The 23050-nt window shown below is 37.3% G+C and overlaps 4 protein-coding genes across 4 annotated transcripts; 2 read left to right on the forward strand and 2 right to left on the reverse strand.

Annotated features, from left to right (window-relative positions):
- Window positions 1–5849: 5849 nt before the first annotated feature.
- Window positions 5850–8073, forward strand: LOC145894288 (caspase-6-like). Its single transcript, XM_082982827.1, has 6 exons — window positions 5850–6161; window positions 6243–6361; window positions 6427–6615; window positions 6870–7059; window positions 7140–7220; window positions 7289–8073. The coding sequence occupies exons 1-6, from the start codon at window positions 6068–6070 to the stop codon at window positions 7588–7590; spliced, it is 975 nt and encodes a 324-aa protein (XP_082838953.1). The 5' UTR covers window positions 5850–6067; the 3' UTR covers window positions 7591–8073.
- Window positions 8074–9555: 1482 nt separating this feature from the next.
- Window positions 9556–10769, reverse strand: LOC145895459 (caspase-3-like). The gene is made up of 4 exons (XM_082984268.1): window positions 10713–10769; window positions 10259–10394; window positions 10119–10199; window positions 9556–9710 (listed from the first exon to the last, which is right to left on the reverse strand). The coding sequence occupies exons 1-4, from the start codon at window positions 10767–10769 to the stop codon at window positions 9556–9558; spliced, it is 429 nt and encodes a 142-aa protein (XP_082840394.1).
- A 2227-nt stretch (window positions 10770–12996) lies between these two features.
- Window positions 12997–14874, forward strand: LOC145894289 (caspase-6-like). Its single transcript, XM_082982828.1, has 6 exons — window positions 12997–13122; window positions 13187–13305; window positions 13375–13566; window positions 13835–14042; window positions 14123–14203; window positions 14269–14874. The coding sequence occupies exons 1-6, from the start codon at window positions 13056–13058 to the stop codon at window positions 14571–14573; spliced, it is 972 nt and encodes a 323-aa protein (XP_082838954.1). The 5' UTR covers window positions 12997–13055; the 3' UTR covers window positions 14574–14874.
- A 4691-nt stretch (window positions 14875–19565) lies between these two features.
- Window positions 19566–22044, reverse strand: LOC145895177 (caspase-6-like). Its single transcript, XM_082983948.1, has 6 exons — window positions 21542–22044; window positions 21367–21479; window positions 21119–21307; window positions 20727–20862; window positions 20588–20668; window positions 19566–20168 (listed from the first exon to the last, which is right to left on the reverse strand). Exons 1-6 carry the CDS (start codon window positions 21618–21620, stop codon window positions 20014–20016), a joined length of 753 nt encoding a protein of 250 aa, XP_082840074.1. The 5' UTR covers window positions 21621–22044; the 3' UTR covers window positions 19566–20013.
- Window positions 22045–23050: the final 1006 nt, after the last annotated feature.

Genomic DNA, 23050 nt, shown 5'->3' on the forward strand with positions numbered 1-23050 from the left:
ATATTTTTCACACTGTTTCATCATGTGTATTTTTTTACAAATGAAACTAAAAAGGTATTGTGACACATTAGTTGCAACAATAATAATTTCTATTTGAAGACAGGACATGCACTTGTTAGAGAGGAAATTTAATCTTCTTGTACTCAAGTTTAAAATTAAAAGTTAAACAAAACAGTAATATATTAGCTGCAAACGTAATCACCCATACTGCAATTTTTTCCCGAAACACGAAATTTTAACTGTGTAGTTGCCGTAACGTACCATCCAAGTATTCTTGCACCACTTTGACCGAATGTTGAATGTAGATTGAACCAGTTTTAGTGTTCCGAAAACTCACAAAACCTACAACCGTTTTTGTGTTACGTGTTATGGAAAGGTGTTTTTCGTGTGTAGGGAAATACCTTTGTTTGTTGAGGTGCAAACCAACATATCTGAACTGCCAGGAATCGCTTTCAAATCCACTCCATCTTCTTCAATATCTTCCAGTTCGTCGGTCATTAGATCACTAGGACCTTCGATCTTATGACCTCTGCAAGCCTGTAAAGTCAGTGTGTGCATTGACGATCACAAAATGCTCGTGCCTTAATTAAAAGCTGACCGAATATGTGCATTTTTCTTAACAGTCGCAGTCACATTGACGAATCGGAGCTGAATGTCAAGATTGCGCAATCGCGTCCAGCCAATCAGAGACGAACAAAGGTTGTTTGTTTGTTCTTCGAGCGGTCGTTTGAAACACTTTCAAGCTGGGGCAATTTTCCTTCATCGAACACGTTTTCCGAGAATCGAATATCGCGATAAAGGTGAAAATATAATTGTTCCGTGGCAAGGTGATGCGTTTGCACTTTGAACCCCTACCATTAAGAGAGCTGCAAATGACCTGATATCATAAGGGTGGAATTGGTTTTCGTACATCATAAATTATTGGCAAAATTGTTTTTTGAAATCTTTTAGAAGTTTATGCAGGGCACAGTTGATATTGGCTTAAATATGAATATTATGAATCTGCGCGAGACACACATGGGAATATCGGCTGACGACGAGGAGTTAAACTTACTGTATTTTATTTTTGTTAGTTTTGTAGACATTCACGGTTAACAGATAAATCGGTTGTATTTTCCACCATAAACCGGGTTTGTTACAAGGTTTCCACTTTCTCCACTTTGGCGAAGACCACTTGATAAGACCGTTTACATTTATTCAATTTGTTTTTCCGGCAAGCAATAGTTATCTTTGCGGTCTTTGACGACTGTACTATGCGAGCACGAAATAAAATATTATTCAGCACGCTGGTGGGGAAAAAGCTGTGAAAAAAATATATACTCGGAAGCGCCATCTAACGGCAAATTACCTCAAAGAAAACTCGACACTTGAATTGATATTACAAAAAGCAAAAGAAGATGTAAGTTTGGACAAGATAAGTAGTATAATAATGTTTTGGTTGTAGAATGTCATACAAAGAATTGGTGAAACTGCATAACATTCATAAAACGTGATGTTTTGAGGATATATCCAACCAGCATACGAATAATATATTAGAGATAAGTATTTTTGTTTTGAGCGATCGTTGGGATTTGGTTCAGACCTCCAAACATTCAAGCGTAATTATTAATTGTTTTGGGCCTTTTTCTTCGTTCATTTGCGAGAATGTCCTTCTGTTTTCAGTTTAGAGCATATTCGGGAGTATGACCAGCATACATATTATTGTTCCTCGTTAGTGGAAACGCAGGTTTACTCGATGGGCATTAAGCTTCATACACTGGAGGTGGTTGGCGTGGGAATGACTAATATCAGGATGTCATGACGATTGAGGTTTTCAAATAGTTATCACAACAAGCACTTAGTTTTTTGTAGTGGGATGCGGAAATCGTTGCAGCCGCGCGAAACACACAAGCCATGAAAATCTACATTCTCGGAAGCGCTATCTAACGGCGAATTACCTCAAAGAAAACTCGACGCTTGAATTCATATTACAAAAAGCAAAAGCAGATGTAAGTTTGGACAAGTTAAGTGGTATAATAATATTTTAGTTAATGTCATACAAAGAATTAGTGAAACTGCAACATTCATAAAACTTGATGATTTGAGGATCTGCCCAACGTCAGTCCAGCCCACGATTACATATCCTGTTTTGACGTTTTATATTAACACTTGTTTCTTCAAGTCATCTCGCAGTTGACTGTGAAAGTAAACTCCATTTTTCTGGAGCGCATCAATTTAAACGGAGTATGTGATGATGTCTATGATGTACTTTGTTCGGAAATTATCCTTTTAAAAGCTGGCCAAGACACTGCAATGCGATGGAGCCTTTTTGCACAACAACAAACTTGTGACCGATATAAATAAAGCCAGCACACGAACAAAATAGTAGAGTTGAAGTATTTTTGTTGTGAGCGATCGTGGGGATTTGGTTCAGACCTCCTAGCATTCAAGCGTAATTATAAATTGTCTTCTCTCTCTTCGTTCACTTCCTGCAAAAACGTCATTCACCAATGACTGTCATTATCGATATGCTAACGTGATTTATGCCACTTATCACACTCCTGTTTCCTTCTATTTTCAGTTTAGATCAAAGCCTGATTATATCAAGCACGCCGAATTCCACAGCATTTGTGGAGCCAATAAATTACAGAATGTTGTTGCACTTAAAATATCTACGCAATAATGTTTCAAGCAATGGCATGATTGGCAGGATCGCCCCACTGCGCAGGTCCTTACTTGGCGACCACAGATATCATATCACTTAAAATGTGTTATGTATATTCCCTACTAGTTAAAAGAGGTTCAAAATCGTCAAAAGCGCAGGTTTTGGACGTGGCAGTTATACATTGCAGTTAATGATGCAGCACCCTTAGCATGTGTGTGGTTTGAGGTTGGCGTAACGTGTACTGGTTAGTTTTATCGTAATACATTGAACAAAAAATAATTGCTACCACTTATTACGTATTATTTAACATTTAAATGCACAAGCTTTCTGGCAACAAATTTTCTGTTCAAATTTTTAACCACATTGTTGGAATTTTTGTCAATCCATAAGAGACCGACTCGCATATAGTAGTGGGCGTTCAACTAATCGACCGTTGATGTCGCATATAGCTTAAAATAACAATATTTCATCATGGACAGGTGGGCATCATAGGCGGATATGACAGTTGTGTATTGCGTACTATTCCATTAATTCAGCCACCAATGCTTTGTTCCACAGTCGATGAACACAAAGGAAATACCTTTGTTTGTTGAGGTGCAAACCAACATATCTGAACTGCCAGGAATCGCTTTCAAATCCACTCCATCTTCTTCAATATCTTCCAGTTCGTCGGTCATTAGATCACTAGGACCTTCGATCTTATGACCTCTGCAAGCCTGTAAAGTCAGTGTGTGCATTGACGATCACAAAATGCTCGTGCCTTAATTAAAAGCTGACCGAATATGTGCATTTTTCTCAACAGTCGCAGTCACATTGACGAATCGGAGCTGAATGTCAAGATTGCGCAATCGCGTCCAGCCAATCAGAGACGAACAAAGGTTGTTTGTTTGTTCTTCGAGCGGTCGTTTGAAACACTTTCAAGCTGGGTCAATTTTCCTTCATCGAACACGTTTTCCGAGAATCGAATATCGCGATAAAGGTGAAAATATAATTGTTCCCTGGCAAGGTGATGCGTTTGCACTTTGAACCCCTACCATTAAATGAGCTGCAAATGACCTGATATCATAAGGGTGGAATTTGTTTTCGTACATCATAAATTATTGGCAAAATTGTTTTTTGAAATCTTTTAGATGTTTATGCAGGGCACAGATGATATTGGCTTAAATATGAATATTATGAATCTGCGCGAGACACACATGGGAATATCGGCTTACGACGAGAAGTTAAACTTACTGTATTTTATTTTTATTAGTTTTGTAGACATTCACGGTTAACAGACAAATCGGTTGTATTTTCCACCATAAACCGGGTTTGGTGCAAGGTTTCCACTTTCTCCACTTTGGCGAAGTTTCCACTTTCTTCACTTTATTATTCAGCACGCTGGTGGGAAAAAAGCTATGAAAAAATATATACTCGGAAGCGCCATCTAACGGCAAATTACCTTAAATAAAACTCGCCACTTGGATTAATAATACAAAAAGCAAAAGCAGATGTAGGTTTGGACAAGATAAGTGGTGTAATAATTTTTTGGTTGTAGAATGTCATACAAAGAGTTGGTGAAACTGCCTAACATTCACAAAACGTGATGTTTTGAGGATATATCCAACCGGCATACGAATAAAATAAAAGAGATAAGTATTTTTGTTCTGTGCTATCGTGGGGATTTGGTTCAGACCTCCAAACATTCAAGCGTAATTATTAATTGTTTTGGGCCTTTTTCTTCGTTCATTTGCGAGAATGTCCTTCTGTTTTCAGTTTAGAGCATATTCGGGAGTATGACCAGCATACATATTATTGTTCCTCGTTAGTGGAAACGCAGGTTTACTCGATGGGCATTAAGCTTCATACACTGGAGGTGGTTGGCGTGGGAATGACTAATATCAGGATGTCATGACGATTGAGGTTTTCAAATAGTTATCACAACAAGCACTTAGTTTTTTGTAGTGGGATGCGGAAATCGTTGCAGCCGCGCGAAACACACAAGCCATGAAAATCTACATTCTCGGAAGCGCTATCGAACGGCGAATTACCTCAAAGAAAACTCGACACTTGAATTCATATTACAAAAAGCAAAAGCAGATGTAAATTTGGACAAGTTAAGTGGTATAATAATATTTTAGTTAATGTCATACAAAGAATTAGTGAAACTGCAACATTCAAAAAACGTGATGATTTGAGGATCTGCCCAACGTCAGTCCAGACCACGATTACATATCCTGTTTCACGTTATATATTAACATTTGTTTTTTCAAGTCATCTCACAGTTGAATGTGAAAGCAAATACGATTTTTTTTGGAACGCGTCAATTGAAACAGAGTATGTAATGTTGTATATTATGTACTTTGTTCGAAAAGTATCCTTTTAAAAGCTGGCCAAGACACTGCAATGCGATGGAACCTTTTTGCACAACAACAAACTTGTGACCAATCTAAATAAAGCCAGCATACGAACAAAATAGAAGAGATAAATGTAAAACGTCATTCACCAATGACTGTCATTATCGATATGCTAACGTGATTTATGCTTCTTATCCCACTCCTCTCTCCTTCTATTTTTAGTTTAGATCAAAGCCTGTTTATATCAAGCACGCAGAATTGCATAACATTTGTGGAGTCAATAAATTACAGAATGTTGTTCCACTTAAAATATCAACGCAATAATGTTTCAAGCAATGGCATGATTGGCAGGATCGCCCCACTACGCAGGTCCTTACTTGGCGACCACAGATATCATATCACTTAAAATGTGTTATGTATGTACCTACCAGCTAAAGAGGTTCAAAATCGTCAAAAGCGCAGGTTTTGGACGTAGCAGTTAAACATTGCAGTTAATGATGCAGCACCCTTAGCATGTATGTGGTTTAAGGTTGGTTTAACATGTACTGGTTAGGTTTATCGTTATACATTGAACAAAATATAATTGCTACCACTTATTACATATTATTTCACATTTAAATGCACACGCTTTCTGGCAATAAATTTTCTGTTCAAATTTTTAACCACATTGTTGGATTTTTTGTCAATCCATAAAGGCCGACTCGCATATAGTAGTGGGCGTTCAACTAATCGACCGTTGATGTCGCATATAGCTTAAAATAACAATATTTCATCATACACAGGTGGGCATCGTAGGCGGATATGACTGTTGTGTATTACGTACTATTCCATTAATTCAGCCACCAATGCTTTGTTCCACAGTCTGTGAACACATCGCATAAGCAAAGAAAGTGATTTGAGGTCGGATGCATTGATAAAATTGTGTTTGCTTCAGCTGAATAGAATGGTTGAAATGTGAAAGCTTTTGTGAAGAAATCAACAAAACAATAAACTTGCTGCACAAAAATAACATTCAATAAATTTGCTTTCGTTACATATTTAGTTACAAAAGTGTAGTCAGTTCGTGAAAAGAACCTTCTTTCAACCAATGTCAATGAGCCAGAGTAGCCAAGAAATGGACCATTATCCAAAAAACAAGAACATCGGAGTAGCCCATATATTCAACAACACTTACTTTCAAGGTAAGTAGTGTTTGAGTGGCCCGGGGTTAGTTTAATACTTGGTGGTATAAGTGAAATATTGGGTTGGATGTTTGGTTTTAGGCCTCAAGACGGAGAGAAGAGGAGCTGAAAAGGACGTGTATGGATTGACAAATTTGCTCGATGATCTTGGTTACAAAACGACGCCCCATAACAACTTAAATTTATCAAAATTCAATGAGGTGAGGTTCTTGTAAAAATAACTTATTAACGACATATCCAAAGAAATCAAAATTTGTTATTCCAGATATTAGACGATATTGCCAAATCTGATTTGTCGAAAGAAAGCAGCTTAATCATGGTCTTTGCCTCTCATGGCGATGGAAGTCATATTCTGCTGAGTGATGGAAGATACTTTATTGATGACATATTCAACAAATTTCGGGGACACAACTGCCCAAAGCTACTCAATAAGCCCAAAGTTTTTATTTTTCAGGCATGGCTTTACGCACATGATGTTTTTACTTTGTTAAAACAGTTTAAGTGACAAAGCGGTTGTCTGTCATTATCTGATACGAGCGCAGTCGTCTGATATTCAGATTTGGCAAAAACTGCTATATCCGTGATTATATGGGCAACATATGAACTAGTTTTTAGCTGTCAATTCACCCAATATACTGTAGGCCCCAAACACTATTGTTTTGTATTTATGTATATATAAAAATATGTCAATTCGAAATTATATTCCAGGCATGTCGTGGCCCGAGAAGTGAGGTTCCTGTACAAGAAACCAAACATGTTATACACGAAAGAGATGTCGTAGCTTTCATAGGGTCAGAATCTTGCAACGAAACTATGGATCTTGTGTGTGAAGACGGGGTTGGAATCAAATCACTACCCGCTGGGTCTGATTTCTTAATTTGCAACTCTTCCTGTCAAGGTTTGAACTGTTTTCATATGGAGTCTGACTACGACAAAGACTATGGTTAGTTACTTGGGGCCTTTTAACACTTTCCACAGGGTATGCTTCTTATCGCGACGTCAATAAAGGTTCGTGGTACATTCAAACCCTGATTGATGTGTTTCGTCAATACTTTGAAGGTACAATAATATTATTTATACATTATGTGGCTATGGATATAATTTACCATTTTTTTGTTGCAACGAAGGACGTTTACCCGATCACTACGACATTACATGCCTGCTCACAATCGTGTCCAAACAAGTGGCCGAAATGGAAGGGTTAACCGTATGGGGGAAAAACATACGAAACGACACCCGCCTGGACACTGTAACAGGAGATGATCTCCTTCTGAAGCAGATGCCAGCATTTACGTCCAGTCTAACCAAGTTATTTTTTCTGCCACAACAGTCTAGTCTAACACTTAGGGGTAAAAGGGGTGACACGAAAAACCCGTTGAATGAAAGCAAAACTCCTCGAAAAAAAAGAAAAAGGAAAGGTGCACTTTAACTGGCTAAAAAGCCAACACCATGTTATAAAAATCGTTTTGGGAGACCATGTTATCAATTGTAAGACACTCTTGCCTCAAACCTTACCAGTACGTACACTTTAAATATGCTAGAATAACTAAAGAATTTTTAGACTTCAATTTTTAGGAATTAAATGTTAATGTTGAAAGAAAACTTAATTTAGGCTGTTTGTGTGATTACGTTGACTAATAACATATGTCTTTCCGCAAACTTTGTCCAGAGACATTATGGGTCATATCAATATATTCTTGTTGTACATATTAATAACACTCACCCATGACAATCAACAATGTCATTTTGTTGATTTGGATATCGCGTAAATTTGTTGCTTGTTGTTTTGTACTTTTACCCGATTCTACATTATTTCATCAGCATGTACTACGACATATTTGTTCAAAAATAATTTGTAAAATTTTCAGTGCATTGAGTTCCAGCGATAAATATATGTATATTAATCGGAATAAACGACTATGGTTATTATATTAATGTGGTAATTTATAATGGACATATTATTAATCCCGGGGTGGACAGGAAGTATATTTTTGAGGTCATGGTTATCATGTACAAACGTACTTGCAACCGAAGTATTAACACATAAATAATATTATAGCGCTCCCTCGGACATTGACATTCGTAGATAAAACAAATTGTGCAGTAGAAAATAACTACTTCCGAAAAGTTCCTTGAATCCAAAAAAGACGAGCTTGATTTAACAAAGTCGTTCAAAAAGATGATTTACAAAACGACGTCTTTCACGATTGTCAAGTCAGTGCAACTGTCAAGTCGTTCATTTCCACATTCAAAAAGCTGTAACTTTAACGAGCTGATAGGCATTCTACTAACGCCTGGTCAACAAGACTTTCTTCGTTGATAACGAAATTACGTTTGGACATTGCTTTGTATGTACCTGACTGTATGCCTTTATACGACTATCTATAGGTTGAATTCATTATGCAGGTGTCAATGTGTATAGGCTTGTATGCCAATCTTGCGATAACAGCAATCAAGAAACTTAATTCATCCTGCGATGCCATTATAGGTTTGAAACTGACGTGTTTAGAGTAGAAATTTGTTCTTTTCATTGGCGAAAAAGTATTTAAACCGTCTGGGGGCTTGCCGGTCTAAAATATGTATCTTGACTCGAGCTGTATTACGCGTGGTTAGGTCAATTGCATTTCAGCATAAAGCATGAAAAGTACTCGTTTTGGCGCAAGCAGAATTTCTGCGGCACATTTTTTTTCTTTTGTCGCTTTCTTTTTGCCGCAAGGTGTCGCCTTTGGACGCAACACTATAAAGGTGCTAATGGATCTTGTAATATAACATTATTGGAGGTTTGTTTAATGAGTTGTTATGAGTCAAATATTTTCTAACAAACAAACAAGCACCAATCAACTCACCTGATTCTGTATTCTGTAACATCAATGGTCTACATACAATTTTTATTGAAAAGTTTATTATTAGTTATATATTCCTGCGAGCGGGTGACACTCATATATAATTAACATACACAAAGCGTACAACAAGAAGTGTTTCCACGCGCAAAGTTTGCCTTCGTCTAATCGAGTATTCTATCCAGTGTAAAAATTAGTTTTACTCCACCGCTCTTAATTAAACTCTAGAAGCCCAAAAATTAGTCAATAGCGTTTGATAAAGGTTATATTTCGCGTAAGCATAACATATATACATTGTAGAGTAGAAGGCGGGACGTCTCATTGCTCAGCAATTTGCAAAGCATGCCTTGACTGCGATGCCAGTGAACCTTATATGCAATGGGGTACACATGGTATTAACACAACAATGGAACAAAGCATATGCCTAAGCAGCAAACTTTTATAAATATACAAGCCGATATAGGGGAAGACGTGCAATTATTCATGTACAATTTTTCCAAACAATTGTGTTTTCATCAGAGGATATCCCTTTTAGTACAGCGTAAGTGGAATGCCTACTTCTTCGGTAAGAAGTACAACTTTCTGAAAGTGGAAGTGAAGGTTGGCATTTGCTTGGCAGTTGTACCATGAAATTTCGCAGACCATTCAGCCACTTGATATGACACCATGGTAAGTAGACGAATGAAATCACTTCCATCCTCCACTTTTCCTTCATGCGAAAGACTGATGTTAAACCTTCCATTTTACACAAACATTTTAAAACATCTTTTTAACACACTTTGTATGTCTTTGAATACGTAATTTCTATACTGTTGTAAATGGTGGATAAATTCACTACAGGGTTGCCTAATGACGACTTATTTTCCACATTGTTTCATCATGTGTATTTTTTCAGAAATGAAACTGAAAAAGTATTGTGACACATTAGTTGCAACAATAATAATTTCGATTTAAAGACAAAAAATGAACTTGTTAGAGAGGAAATTTAATCTTCTTGTACTCAAGTTTAAAATTAAAAATTAAACAAAAAAGTAATATATTAGCTGCAAATGTAAGCAGTCATACTTAAATTTTTCCCGAAACACGTAATTTTAACTGTGTAGTTGCCGTAACGTACCATCCAAGTATTCTTGCACCACTTTGACCAAATGTTGAATGTAGATTGAAACAGTTTTCCGGTTCCGAAAACTCACAAAACCTACAACCGTTTTTGTGTTACGTGTTATGGAAAGGTGTTTTTCGTGTGTAGGGAAATACCTTTGTTTGTTGAGGTGCAAACCAACATATCTGAACTGCCAGGAATCGCTTTCAAATCCACTCCATCTTCTTCAATATCTTCCAGTTCGTCGGTCATTAGATCACTAGGACCTTCGATCTTATGACCTCTGCAAGCCTGTAAAGTCAGTGTGTGCATTGACGATCACAAAATGCTCGTGCCTTAATTAAAAGCTGACCGAATATGTGCATTTTTCTCAACAGTCGCAGTCACATTGACGAATCGGAGCTGAATGTCAAGATTGCGCAATCGCGTCCAGCCAATCAGAGACGAACAAAGGTTGTTTGTTTGTTCTTCGAGCGGTCGTTTGAAACACTTTCAAGCTGGGTGAATTTTCCTTCATCGAACACGTTTTCCGAGAATCGAATATCGCGATAAAGGTGAAAATATAATTGTTCCGTGGCAAGGTGATGCGTTTGCCCTTTGAACCCCTACCATTAAATGAGCTGCAAATGACCTGATATCATAAGGGTGGAATTGGTTTTCGTACATCATAAATTATTGGCAAAATTGTTTTTTGAAATCTTTTAGAAGTTTATGCAGGGAACAGTTGATATTGGCTTAAATATGAATATTATGAATCTGCTCGAGACACACATGGGAATATCGGCTGACAACGAGGAGTTAAACTTACTGTATTTTATTTTTGTTAGTTTTGTAGACATTCACGGTTAACAGATAGATCGGTTGTATTTTCCGCCATAAACCGGGTTTGGTGCAAGATATCCACTTTCTCCACTTTGGCGAAGACCACTTGATAAGACCGTTTACATTTATTCAATTTGTTTTTCCGGCAAGCAATAGTTATCTTAGCGGTCCTTGACGACTGTACTATGCGACCACGAATTAAAATATTATTCAGCACGCAGGTGTGGAAAAAGCTATGAAAAGAATATATATACTCGGAAGCGCCATCTAACGGCAAATTACCTCAAATAAAACTCGACACTTGAATTAATATTACAAAAAGCAAAAGAAGATGTAAGTTTGGACAAGATAAGTGGTATAATAATGTTTTAGTTGTAGAAAGTCATACAAAGAGTTGGTAAAACTGCAACATTCATAAAACGTGATGCTTTGAGGATATATCCAACCAGCATACGAATAATATATTAGAGATAAGTATTTTTGTTCTGAGCACTTGTGGGGATTTGGGGATTATTATTCCATTAGCCAAGTAGAAAGCACGGGTAATTCTCTCCGTCATCCAGAATATATTTGATGCAAAAATTGCATTTTAAAATTTTGGGGATAATTAAGTTGTAAACCCATGTCAATTGTTGTGAAGGAAAAATGGAGGATGGAAGTGATTTTATTCGTCTGCTCACCATGGTGTCAAACGAAGTGGCTAACTGGTCTGAGACATACAATGGTGAACCTGCCAAGCAAATGCCAACTTTTACTTCCACTTTCTGAAAGTTGTACTTCTTGCCAAAGAAATAGGTATTCCAAGGACATGCCAACAAGGAGTTCCTCGCTGAAAACCCACGTATTTGGAAAAATTGTACATGAATAATTTGGTTCAGACCTCCTAACATTCAAGCGTAATAATTAATTATCTTGGGCCTTTCTCTTCGTTCATTTGCGAAAATGTCCTTCTATTTTCAGTTTATAGCATATTCGGGAGTATGACCAGCATACATATTATTGTTCCTCGTTTGTGGGAACGTAGGTTTACTCGGTGGGCATTAGGCTTCATGCACTGGTGGTGATTGACATAGAAGTGTTAATAATATCAGGATGTCATGACGGTTGAGGTTTTCAAATAGGTATCACAACAAACACTTAGTTTTCCTATGTTTTTTGTAGTGGGAGGCGCGAGTCAGTAGAGTTATGTTTGGATTGAGTGTTTAAAGAGGAACTGAGTCATGTTGCTCGACCGAACGGAGGAGTTTTCATGCCACACACAACACGCATTTCCTGGTTATATGTTTTGAAAGATGTAGTTTGATAGCGTTGTTGAAGCACGATACAAAGAATGCTTGCGGTAAATTCTCCATATATATATGTTGTATACAACACAATGACAACATTACTATTATATATTATTTCGTGATTCAACAACAGTAAAAAAATTCAACAATAAAAAAAATATTTTATAAATCGCTTGTGTGTATTAGCTGTTTTACCAGCAACGTTTCAAACATTGTAATAGTTGTACTGGATGATCACCCGACAGCAGGTTACAGTAACTGTGAAAAACTGTCGTTAGTTGATCTGATAAGTGGTTAGTTTAGTTTAACTGAAGCAGGAAGTTTAGGCTGCATTCGAATACCAAAAATACATTCTTGCTCACTTTGTGTGATAAATATCTACTAATTTGGTTATTATTAAGTCAAAAGGGGTCTTTAAATTGCCGAACCATAAAGCGAAACACGTAACTTCATACATGCTTTTTGAAATATAATGTAGCTTGCGTTTTATTAAACCATTTCTGAAATTTCATCCTAACATGATGCAGGTAAACGCTCAAGCGGATTGGTGTAGGTGGATATGACGGCTGTGCATTCAGGCATTTTTACTGAATTCGCCCACTAATGTTATGTACTAATACACGTCCTGTGTATAAACGCTTTAGTAGAGCCTTGGTTAAGGTTGGGCAACTTATATTACCGCCTGATACCAAAGAGGGTAAAATGTAAAGGTTATGATAGGAAACATTTTCTTATAGAAGCCAGGAAAATACATTCACCTTGTGCTTTTTTATATTTACATCTATAGTTACATGTGTGAAAAGCTTTGCAGAAACTATATAAAGCGTGTACAACAAACTAAGAAATGGAGCAGTACAAAGACTACGAAAAAATCGGGGTGGCTCATATCTTTAACAATAGTTCCTTTCAATGTAATGACTGCATTTGTTTCCATTTAATATCCTAAGTTAGATAATCAATAACTTTACGAATTAGATCTAAAGACGGTGAGAAGAGGATCAGAAAAAGATCTGAGAGGATTGACAAATTTGTTTGACGAAATTGGGTACAAAACAACGCCCCACACTGATCTAAGTTTATCGAAATTCAATGAGGCAAAATTACCTATCTGCAGTTTATTATTCTGTATCATAATTTAACTGATGTTCAATCATATCTTTTAGATATTGGACGACATCGCTGCTCAAAGTGATTTGTCAAATGCTGGCAGTTTGATCATGTTTTTTTTGTCTCACGGAGATGGGACCCATATTTTTCTCAATGATGGAAGATATTATATTGATGATATATTCAGCAAATTCAAAGGAAACATGTGTCCAGCAATGCACAATAAACCCAAAGTGTTTATATTTCAGGTATAATTTTCACCATTGTTTAGTTGCCAAAATTATACGATTTTAAGTTCGACTGGGGAGAAAATCCATACAACCTAGCTGTGCAGGTCAACGCATAAATGCGACCCTAGGTCTAAACCTGAAACTGGGTGTACCGTATAACAATCAATACCTCACCCATGATAAACTATAAATATACAGCACCATACAAAGTTTTTATATCCATGACCGTGGGTTAAACATTAGTCGTTTTCTAATAAGTTAAATATTTACGTTAATGGCATCCTAGGCATGTCGTGGTCTAAAAAGTGAAGTTCTTGTGGAATCAACCGGCACTGAAATCGATGAAATGGCAGCAGGACAATTATTATCTGCCCCAGAAATTCACGTCGCAGGCAGTGCTAAGGCTTTGGATGATCTTGTGTGTGAAGACGGGGTTGGACTCAAATCACTACCCGCTGGGTCTGATTTTCTAATTGGCAACTCTTCCTGTCAAGGTTTGAACTGTTTCCATATGGAACCCGACTGTGGTAAAGACTATGATTAGTTACATAGGGCCTTTTGATACTTTCCACAGGATATGCTTCTTATCGCGACGTCAATGAAGGTTCGTGGTACATTCAAGTCCTGATTGATGTGCTTCGCCAATATTTTGAAGGTACCTCGCGAAATGGTAATGTTTATACATGTGACTATAATTTACTTTTTTCTGTAACAATAAAGGCGGTTTACCCGATCACTACGACATCACACGCCTGCTCACAATCGTGTCGAAACAAGTGGCCGAAATAGAATCGTGGAAAAACATACGAAACGACACCAACCTGGACACTGTACCAGAAGATGGTCTCCTTCTAAAGCAGATGCCAGCATTTACGTCCAGTCTAACCAAGTTGTTTTTTCTGCCACAACAGCCTAAACTAACCCTTGGAGGTAAAAGGCCTGCCACGGAAATCCCGTCGAATGAAAACATTATGCTCCCCCAAAAAATAAAGCCTCCAATTGTCAGATTTTTTTCTAAAACATAATGTTAATGTTAAAAGACAACTTAATTTAGGCTGTTTGTGTGATTAACTTGATAAGGTAACATATGTCTTTCCACAAACTTTGTCCAGAGACAGTATGGTCACATCAATATATTGTTGTTACACATATTAAGAACATAATGTCATTTTGTTAAATTGGATATCACGTAAATTTGCTTGTTCATTGGTAACTTTACGCGATTGTACATTTTTTCATCTGCTTGCACTACGACATGTTTGTTTGAAAATAGTTTGTAAAGTTTTCAGTGCATTGATTTGTGGTAATAAATGTGTATATATTAAACGGAAAGAACGACAGCGGTTATTAGATTGGTGTGGTAATTTATAATAGACTTGTTATTAATCCCGGGCCGAGCAGTCAGTCTATTTTTCAGGTCATGGTTATCATGTACAAACGAACTTGCAACCGAACTATTAACCTATACAGAAGATTATAACGCTTCCTCGGACATTGACATTCGTAGACATTATAAATTGCGCAGTAGCAAATGAATACTATAACTATATAGTTATTTGTTTTGTAGCTGTATAATGTCACGCAAAATTAACTGCAATATACAAAGCAATTGTCAAACGCATACATTTCGGTAATTTTCTTGGTGACGTTTTTGTTAGGTACAATTAAAAACCTAACCTTAGTATAGAAAAAGCGTCGTGTTTCATGGCCATTTTAAGCGTGGAAATATCGGTCCAAGTTTGGGGCCGGGTTTACACTCTACAGAAAGGCGAAAATAATTGTTCCGCAGCAAGGTGATGGGTTTGCCCTTTAAACAAAGTTGTGACTAATCTAAATAAAACCAGCATACGAACAAAATAGTAAAGATAAGTGTTTTTGTTCTGAGCAATCGTGGGGATTTGGTTCAGACCTCCTAACATTCAAGCGTAATAATTAATTGTCTTAGGTCTCTCTTGTCGTTCATTTCCTGCAAAAATGTCCTTCTATTTACAGTTTAGAGCAAAGCCTGTTTACATCAAGCACGCAAAATTGTATTGCATTTGTGGAGCCAAAAAATTACTCTCCACTTGAAATGTGTTATGTATATTACCTACTAGTCAAAAGACATTCAAAATTGTCAAAAGCGCAGGTGTTGGACAAGGTTCGTTGAACGTGTACTGACAAGTTTTAACGTAATACATTGAACAAACATATTATTTCATATTTAAATACACAATTATTTGTTAATTCTGCCATTAAATTTTCTGCACAAATTTACAACTGTATTGTTGTAGTTTATTACACAACATAAACGGAACGGAACAGCGGTGCACACTAACGTAGGTTACAATAGAATGCCCTTGACGGCACAGAGGAACACTCATATAGGAGGGGGTCACGTGACATTACCACGTTGTACAAGCACTCATGCGAAACACACTGCAACCCCCTTTCCTCAAAATGCGAAATCGGAATTACAAGTCCAGACGAACGGGTGGTTTTACCAACCGACCGGAACGCGTACGCAGCTCAAGTTGTTCTGGAATCGGCCGTATGTGTCGACGGTTACGTCGCAATGACCGGTTTGGGGTATCGACGATGTAAGAGCGTGGAAGTGAGGTTTGAGAATATACAATGCCTTCCTCTCCACCGATGCAAGCATACGTTTCCGGGGAAAGTTCAGGTATAGAGGCCGTACCCGATGTCTCTTGCCGTAATTTTGCTTTAGATTTTACTTGATTTCGAGATCATTAGCTCTGAAACTCGATAAATAAGACCAGTTATGAACAGGGGACGACGTCCAACACGGAATTGTCGTCTTAATCGTCTTCCCATCAACAACTCCGCTGGGCTGTACCCGGAAGCCAGCTTTGTAGCACGGTAAGAAAGTAACGCCAAATAGGGGTCTTCGGCTTTGCTTAGTAGACGTTTTACTTTACAGCCCTCTCCGCTTCTCCATTTGCTTTGTGGATACCGTTGGCTGCTAGTCTGGTGAATGAAGCCATATTCGTTGGCGAAACACTGAAAAATATAGGAATTGTATTGCGGGCCATTATCCGACATCACTATGTCTGGAATCCCATGGCGGGAAAAAATATACTTCAAGTGACTGATAATGTCCGATGAGCTCGTACCATGAGCGAGTAGGGACATCTCAATGAACCTCGAGAAGTAATCTATGACCAATAGATACATTTTACCTTGGAAATACAGCAAATCTGTTCCTACTTTTTCGCATGGTCTACTGGGCAGAAGAGAAGGAATCATTGGTTCTACTGGCACTTGATGCAGCTTGAAACAAATTGAATAATGTCGTTAGTAATACCTGGCCACCAGACGGAATCTTGGGCTCTCCGTCTACACTTTTCCATCCCCTGATGTCCAACATGGATACTGCGCAAAATTTCATTTCGCAAAACTTCAGGAATGAGAAGTCTGGGGCCTTTGAGAAGCAATCCGTCAACAACAGTTATTTCGTGGCGCACTTGAAAATATGGCTGCAGCGAATCGATTTAGACTCGTTTAGGCCGACCGCCTTTAGTAATTTGAACAACTTTTGGACTTAATACGTCACACTTCGTTGCGTAACGGATTTGCTGTATCCGTGTTTGAGATGCGGGAATGTTAGCAATACAAATGGAGGCGTGGGGTTGAATCTCACTTCTGACACCATGTATTGTTGTAGTTTATTACACAACATAAACGGAACGGAACAGCGGTGTACACTAACGTAGGTTACAATAGAATGCCCTTGACGGCACAGAGGAACACTCATATAGGAGGGGGTCACGTGACATTACCACGTTGTACAAGCACTAATGCGAAACACACTACAACAACCACATTGTTGGTATTATTAATCGCCGAACCTCTCACAGGGGCGGGATCTTGCAACGAAACTATGGATAAGAGTATGCCTGATATTGTGTGTGAAGACAGAGTTGGAATCAAATCACTACCCGCTGGGTCTGATTTTTTAATTTGCAACTCTTCCTGTCAAGGTTTGAACTGTTTTCATATGGAGTCTGACTACGGCATAGACTATGGTTAGTTTTTGACACTTTCCACAGGGTATGCTTCATATCGCGACGAAAAAAGGTTCGTGGTACATTCAAACCCTGATTGATGTGTTTCGTCAATACTTTGAAGGTACATCGCGAAATAATACTATTTATACATTATGTGGCTGTGGGTATAATCTACCATTTTTTTGTTGCAACGAAGGACGTTTACCCGATCACTACGACATTACATGCCTGCTAACAATCGTGTCCAAAAAAGTGGCCAAAATGGAAGAGTTAACCGAATGCGAGCAAAACATACGAAACGACACCCGCCCGGACACTGTAACAGAAGATGATCTCCTTCTGAAGCAGATGCCAGCATTTACGTCCAGTCTAACCAAGTTATTTTTTCTGCCACAACAGCCTAGTCTAACAGGGGTAAAAGGGGTATCACGAAAAACCCGATGAACGGAAACAAAAATCCCCGAAAAAAAAGAAAAAGTAGAGGTGCACTTTAACTGGCTAAAAAGCCAACACCATGTTATAAAAATCGTTTTGGGAGACCATGTTATCAATTGTAAGACATTCTTGCCTCAAACCTTATCAGTACGTACACTTTAAATATGCTAGAATAACTAAAGAATTTTTGGACTTCAATTTTTAGGAATAAATGTTAATGTTGGAAGAAAACTTAATTTAGGTTGTTTGTGTGATTACGTTGATTAAGTAACACGTGTCTTTCCGCAAACTTTGTCCAGATATATTATGGGTCATATCAATATATTCTTGTACATATTAATAACACTCTTCAGCGACAAACAACAATGTCATTTTGTTGATTTGGATATCGCGTAAATTTGTTGCTTGTTGTTTTGTACATTTTACCCGCTTCTACATTATTTCATTTGCATGTACTACGACATATTTGTTCAAAAATAATTTGTAAAATTTTCAGTGCGTTGAGTTCCAGCGATAAATATATGTATATTAATCGGAATAAACGACTATGGTTATTATATTAGTGTGGTAATTTATAATGGACATATTATTAATCCCGGGGTGGACAGGAAGTATATTTTTGAGGTCATGGTTATCGTGTACAAACGTACTTGCAACCGAACTATTAACACATAAATAATATTATAGCGCTCCCTCGGACATTCGTAGATATTATAAATTGTACAGCAGAAAATAACTACTTCCGAAAAGTTCCTTGAATCCGAAAAAGACGAACTTGATTTAACATAGTCGTTCAAAAAGATGAGTTACGAAACGACGTCCTTCACGATTGTCAAATCCGTGCAACTGTCAAGTCGTTCATTTCCACTTTTAAAAAGCTGTATCTTTAACGAGTTGATAGGCATTCTACTAAGTCAACAAGACTTTCTTCGTTGATAACGAAATTATGTTTGGACATTGCTTTGTATGTACCTGATTGTATGCCTTTATACGACTATCTATAGGTTGAATTCATTATGCAGGTGTCAATGTGTATGGGCATGTTAATCTTGCGCTAACAGCAATCAAGAAACTTAATTCATCCTGATGCGATGCCATTATAGGTTTGAAACTGACGTGTATAGAGTAGAAATTTGTTCCTTTCATTGGCAAAAAAGTATTCAAACCGTCTGGGGGCTTGCCGGTCTAAAATATGTATCTTGACTCGAGCTGTATTACGCGTGATTAGGTCAATTGCATTTCAGCATAAAGCATGAGAAGTACTCGTTTTGGCGCAAGCAGAATTTCTGCGGCACATTTTTTTTCTTTTGTCGCTTTCTTTTTGCCGCAAGGTGTCGCCTTTGGACGCAACACTATAAAGGTGCTAATGGATCTTGTAATATAACATTATTGGAGGTTTCTTTAATGAGTTGTTATGAGTCAAATATTTTCTAACCAACAAACAAGCACCAATCAACTCACCTGATTCTGTATTCTGTAACATCAATGGTCTACATACAAACCACACAACTTTTATTGAAAAGTTTATTATTAGTTATATATTCCTGCGAGCGGGTGACACTCAGATATAATTAACATAGACAAGGCGTACAACAAGAAGTGTGTCCACACGCAAAGTTTGCCTTCGTCTAATCGAGTATTCTATCCAGTGTAAAAATTAGTTTTACTCCACCGCTCTTAATAAAACTCTAGAAACCCACAAATTAGTCAATAGCGTTTGATAAAGGTTATATTTCGCGTAAGCATAACATATATACATTGTAGAGTAGAAGGCGGGACGTCTCACTGTTCAACACTTTGCAAAGTATGCTTTGACTGCGATGCCAGTGAACCATATATGCATTGGGGTACACATGGTATTAACACAACAATGGAAAAAAGCATAGTAGGCCTATGCAGCAAACTTTTAAATATATATACAAGCCGATATAGGGGAAGAAGTGCAATTATTTATGTACAATTTTTCCAAATAACTGTGTTTTCATCAGAGGAAATCCTTGTTAGTACAGCGTAAGTGGAATGCCTACTTCTTCGGCAAAAAGTAAAGCTTTCTAAATGTGGAAGTGAAGGTTGGCATTTGCTTGGCAGTTGTACCATGATATTTCGCAGACCATTCAGCAACTTGATATGACACCATGGTAAGTAAACGAATGAAATCACTTCCATCCTCCACTTTTCCTTCATGCAATAGACTCATGATGTTATACCTTCTATTTTACACAAATATTTCGAAACATCTTTTCAACACATTTTGCATGTCTTTGATTACGTAATCTCTTTACTGTTGTAAATCGTGGATAAATTTACTACAGGGTTGCCTAATGACGACTTATTTTCCACACTGTTTCATCATGTGTATTTTTTCAGAAATGAAACTGAAAAGGTATTGTGACACATTAGTTGCAACAATAATAATTTCGATTTGAAGACATAAAATGCACTTGTTAGAGAGGAAATTTAATCTTCTTGTACTCAAGTTTAAAATTAAGAATTAAACAAAATTCCAAAAAAGTAATATATTAGCTGCAAATGTAATCAGTCATACTGCAAAATTTTCCGAAACACGTAGTTTTAACTATGTAGTTGCCGTAACATACCATCAAAGTATTCTTGCACCACTTTCACCAAATGTTGAATGTAGATTGAACCAGTTTTAGCGCTCCGAAAACTCACAAAACCTACAACCGTTTTGTGTTACGTGTTATGGAAAGGTGTTTTTCGTGTGTAGGGAAATACCTTTGTTTGTTGAGGTGCAAACCAACATATCTGAACTGCCAGGAATCGCTTTCAAATCCACTCCATCTTCTTCAATATCTTCCAGTTCGTCGGTCATTAGATCACTGGGACCTTCGATCTTATGACCTCTGCAAGCCTGTAAAGCCAGAGTGTGCATTGACGATTACAAAATGCCGTGCGAATTGTTAAATGCTTTTAAAATACGTTTTCTCCGACAAAAATACCCTACACGACTACTGGTGTCGTAAGTTTAACGACATCTTCACTCAGTCTCTGGTCTATATCTATAGTACTTGCTGGCGCACTGTTTTGACTGTTAAGCATTTATCATAGCACGAGCTTTCGCGAGTTTGATCTCGCTACCTTAGGTGCTGCAAATTAAAAAAATGTACCTGAAATATAAAAGTTTTTGGCTTTCCGACGAGATTTGGGCAATTTTTGCCTTCAAATGTAGTAAGAATGTTTTGAACATGGTATGGACCATCTTCCATGTAAATGACTCCATCGCTTCCATGTGATAAGAAAACAATGACAAGCCTATCCTGGTGATAAAAATCCATCCTTGCAATGAACTCCAGAGTCTAAAAAATCACAACATGCCTCGTTTTTTTTAGACGGGAGCGTACAGTGAGCATTTTACTTCTTGTAACTCAACGACGGTCATGTCAGTGGTAGTGTCCGTTACGAAACCCATTTTTGTGAACAACGTTTGCAAAGCCTCCGCATCTTTCTCGGAACCATATCTCGTCGATACTTTTGTTGACACAAATCAAAGTTACAAAATGGAAGTATGAAGAAAAATGTATGGGACTTACATTTGTCAAAATGTTGGTTGTTAAATATAAATGCCTGTCCCGGCTTTGCATTCCGGTTGTATATCTCGTTTTTGTACATTATCAGGTCTTCTTTATCGACAAATTGATCGCAAGGATTTACAGATTACTTAATTTTTTATATTTAGTAACTCCAAAAACGTCATAAACAACATATAGACAACCTCCTATTTTTCCGTCTTCAGAAAACAAAAACCATGTACAGAGAGTAAAATAAAAACCTGGATAACTTATTTAACCTTACATACAATTGGTTACATACATTTCAATACTTTTTTTCGACATTGGAATGCAATTATTCAAAATACGTTCACATTCAAATTGATGTATTACTGGTACTTAGGTTTGTACATTTAGTGAAGACTGCAGTATAGCATGCTACAATTTAATAATGTGGTTCTAAAAGCATTGTTACGGTGAGGAAAGATTGCTTTTTCTGTTCTATATACTGAAACTCCGAAAAAGGCTGAAAAAACTACAGCGTTCTGCCTGGGCCCTCTCTTAAGTACACCAGCAAAGCGTGCACCCAGTCAACCGTATTAAAACACTGTCTAAATTGTTTTAGTAAGGTTGACCAGCATTGTCGAACAAACTGCACTGTAAAAGCTAGTTTACATAGACCTACGCGAAACCTTGTCCTTTAACAACTACCCTTGAGTGTATCCTTACACTTTTACAGTTTCCTTATACCAGAGGTAATGTAACAAAAATTTTACCAATGTTAGGACAGTATACACAACATATTTCAGCAAAACATCGCGTGAGTATGTATGGTGAAGTTAATTTTTGCAATTTTTAAAAAAGTAAGATTCGTTTACACTTATTCTCTGAGAAACAGCATTTCGAAAAACTGCTGACGACAACGCCCGTTAAAGCTGTGCGATCGAACTCGAGCGATACTTAACGCTTCATGAAATAGGACGCATCGGCGCGGAACACCTTTTTTCTAAGTGCAATCTTGATCAAAGCGAGGGTACACTACGAAAGGTAGTTGCATTACCACATAAATATGTTGTTTGTAATTCATTTTAGTTTATGACGTCTAATTTGTTTTTTCATAAATAATGTAAGTGTCACATAGAGTGTACATTATTTTTTTGGAACAAATCATTAACTAAGAGTTTTTGTAGTCTCCCTTTCTCTAAACATCTGCTTTTGTATATTTCGTTTGAATATAATAAAAAGCTATAAAAGTTCGACTTCGGACATAAAACGCCAAGTCGAGAAACCAGAATCACCAGCGAATACGTTTATTACAAGCACAAGGTGGCGGAAAAAAGCTAATATTAGAAAAAGTGCACCTCGTGAATCTCACCTTATTTCTTCAAACTTAAGAATTTCCAACGCCTTGCAACAAAACACATGTAGAAATCTTGTGTTCATTTACCAGAGCGCAAAAAACAGTATGTTGTTCTCCTTTTTCATTAGACGCGATAGAACTGAATGCTTGCTTGAGCCAGGGAAAATCTTGTCACCGCGTGCTTCTTATAA

Source organism: Ascidia mentula, chromosome 3 (genome assembly GCF_947561715.1).
Source record: "Ascidia mentula chromosome 3, kaAscMent1.1, whole genome shotgun sequence".
In the NCBI taxonomy this organism is placed as follows: domain Eukaryota; kingdom Metazoa; phylum Chordata; class Ascidiacea; order Phlebobranchia; family Ascidiidae; genus Ascidia; species Ascidia mentula.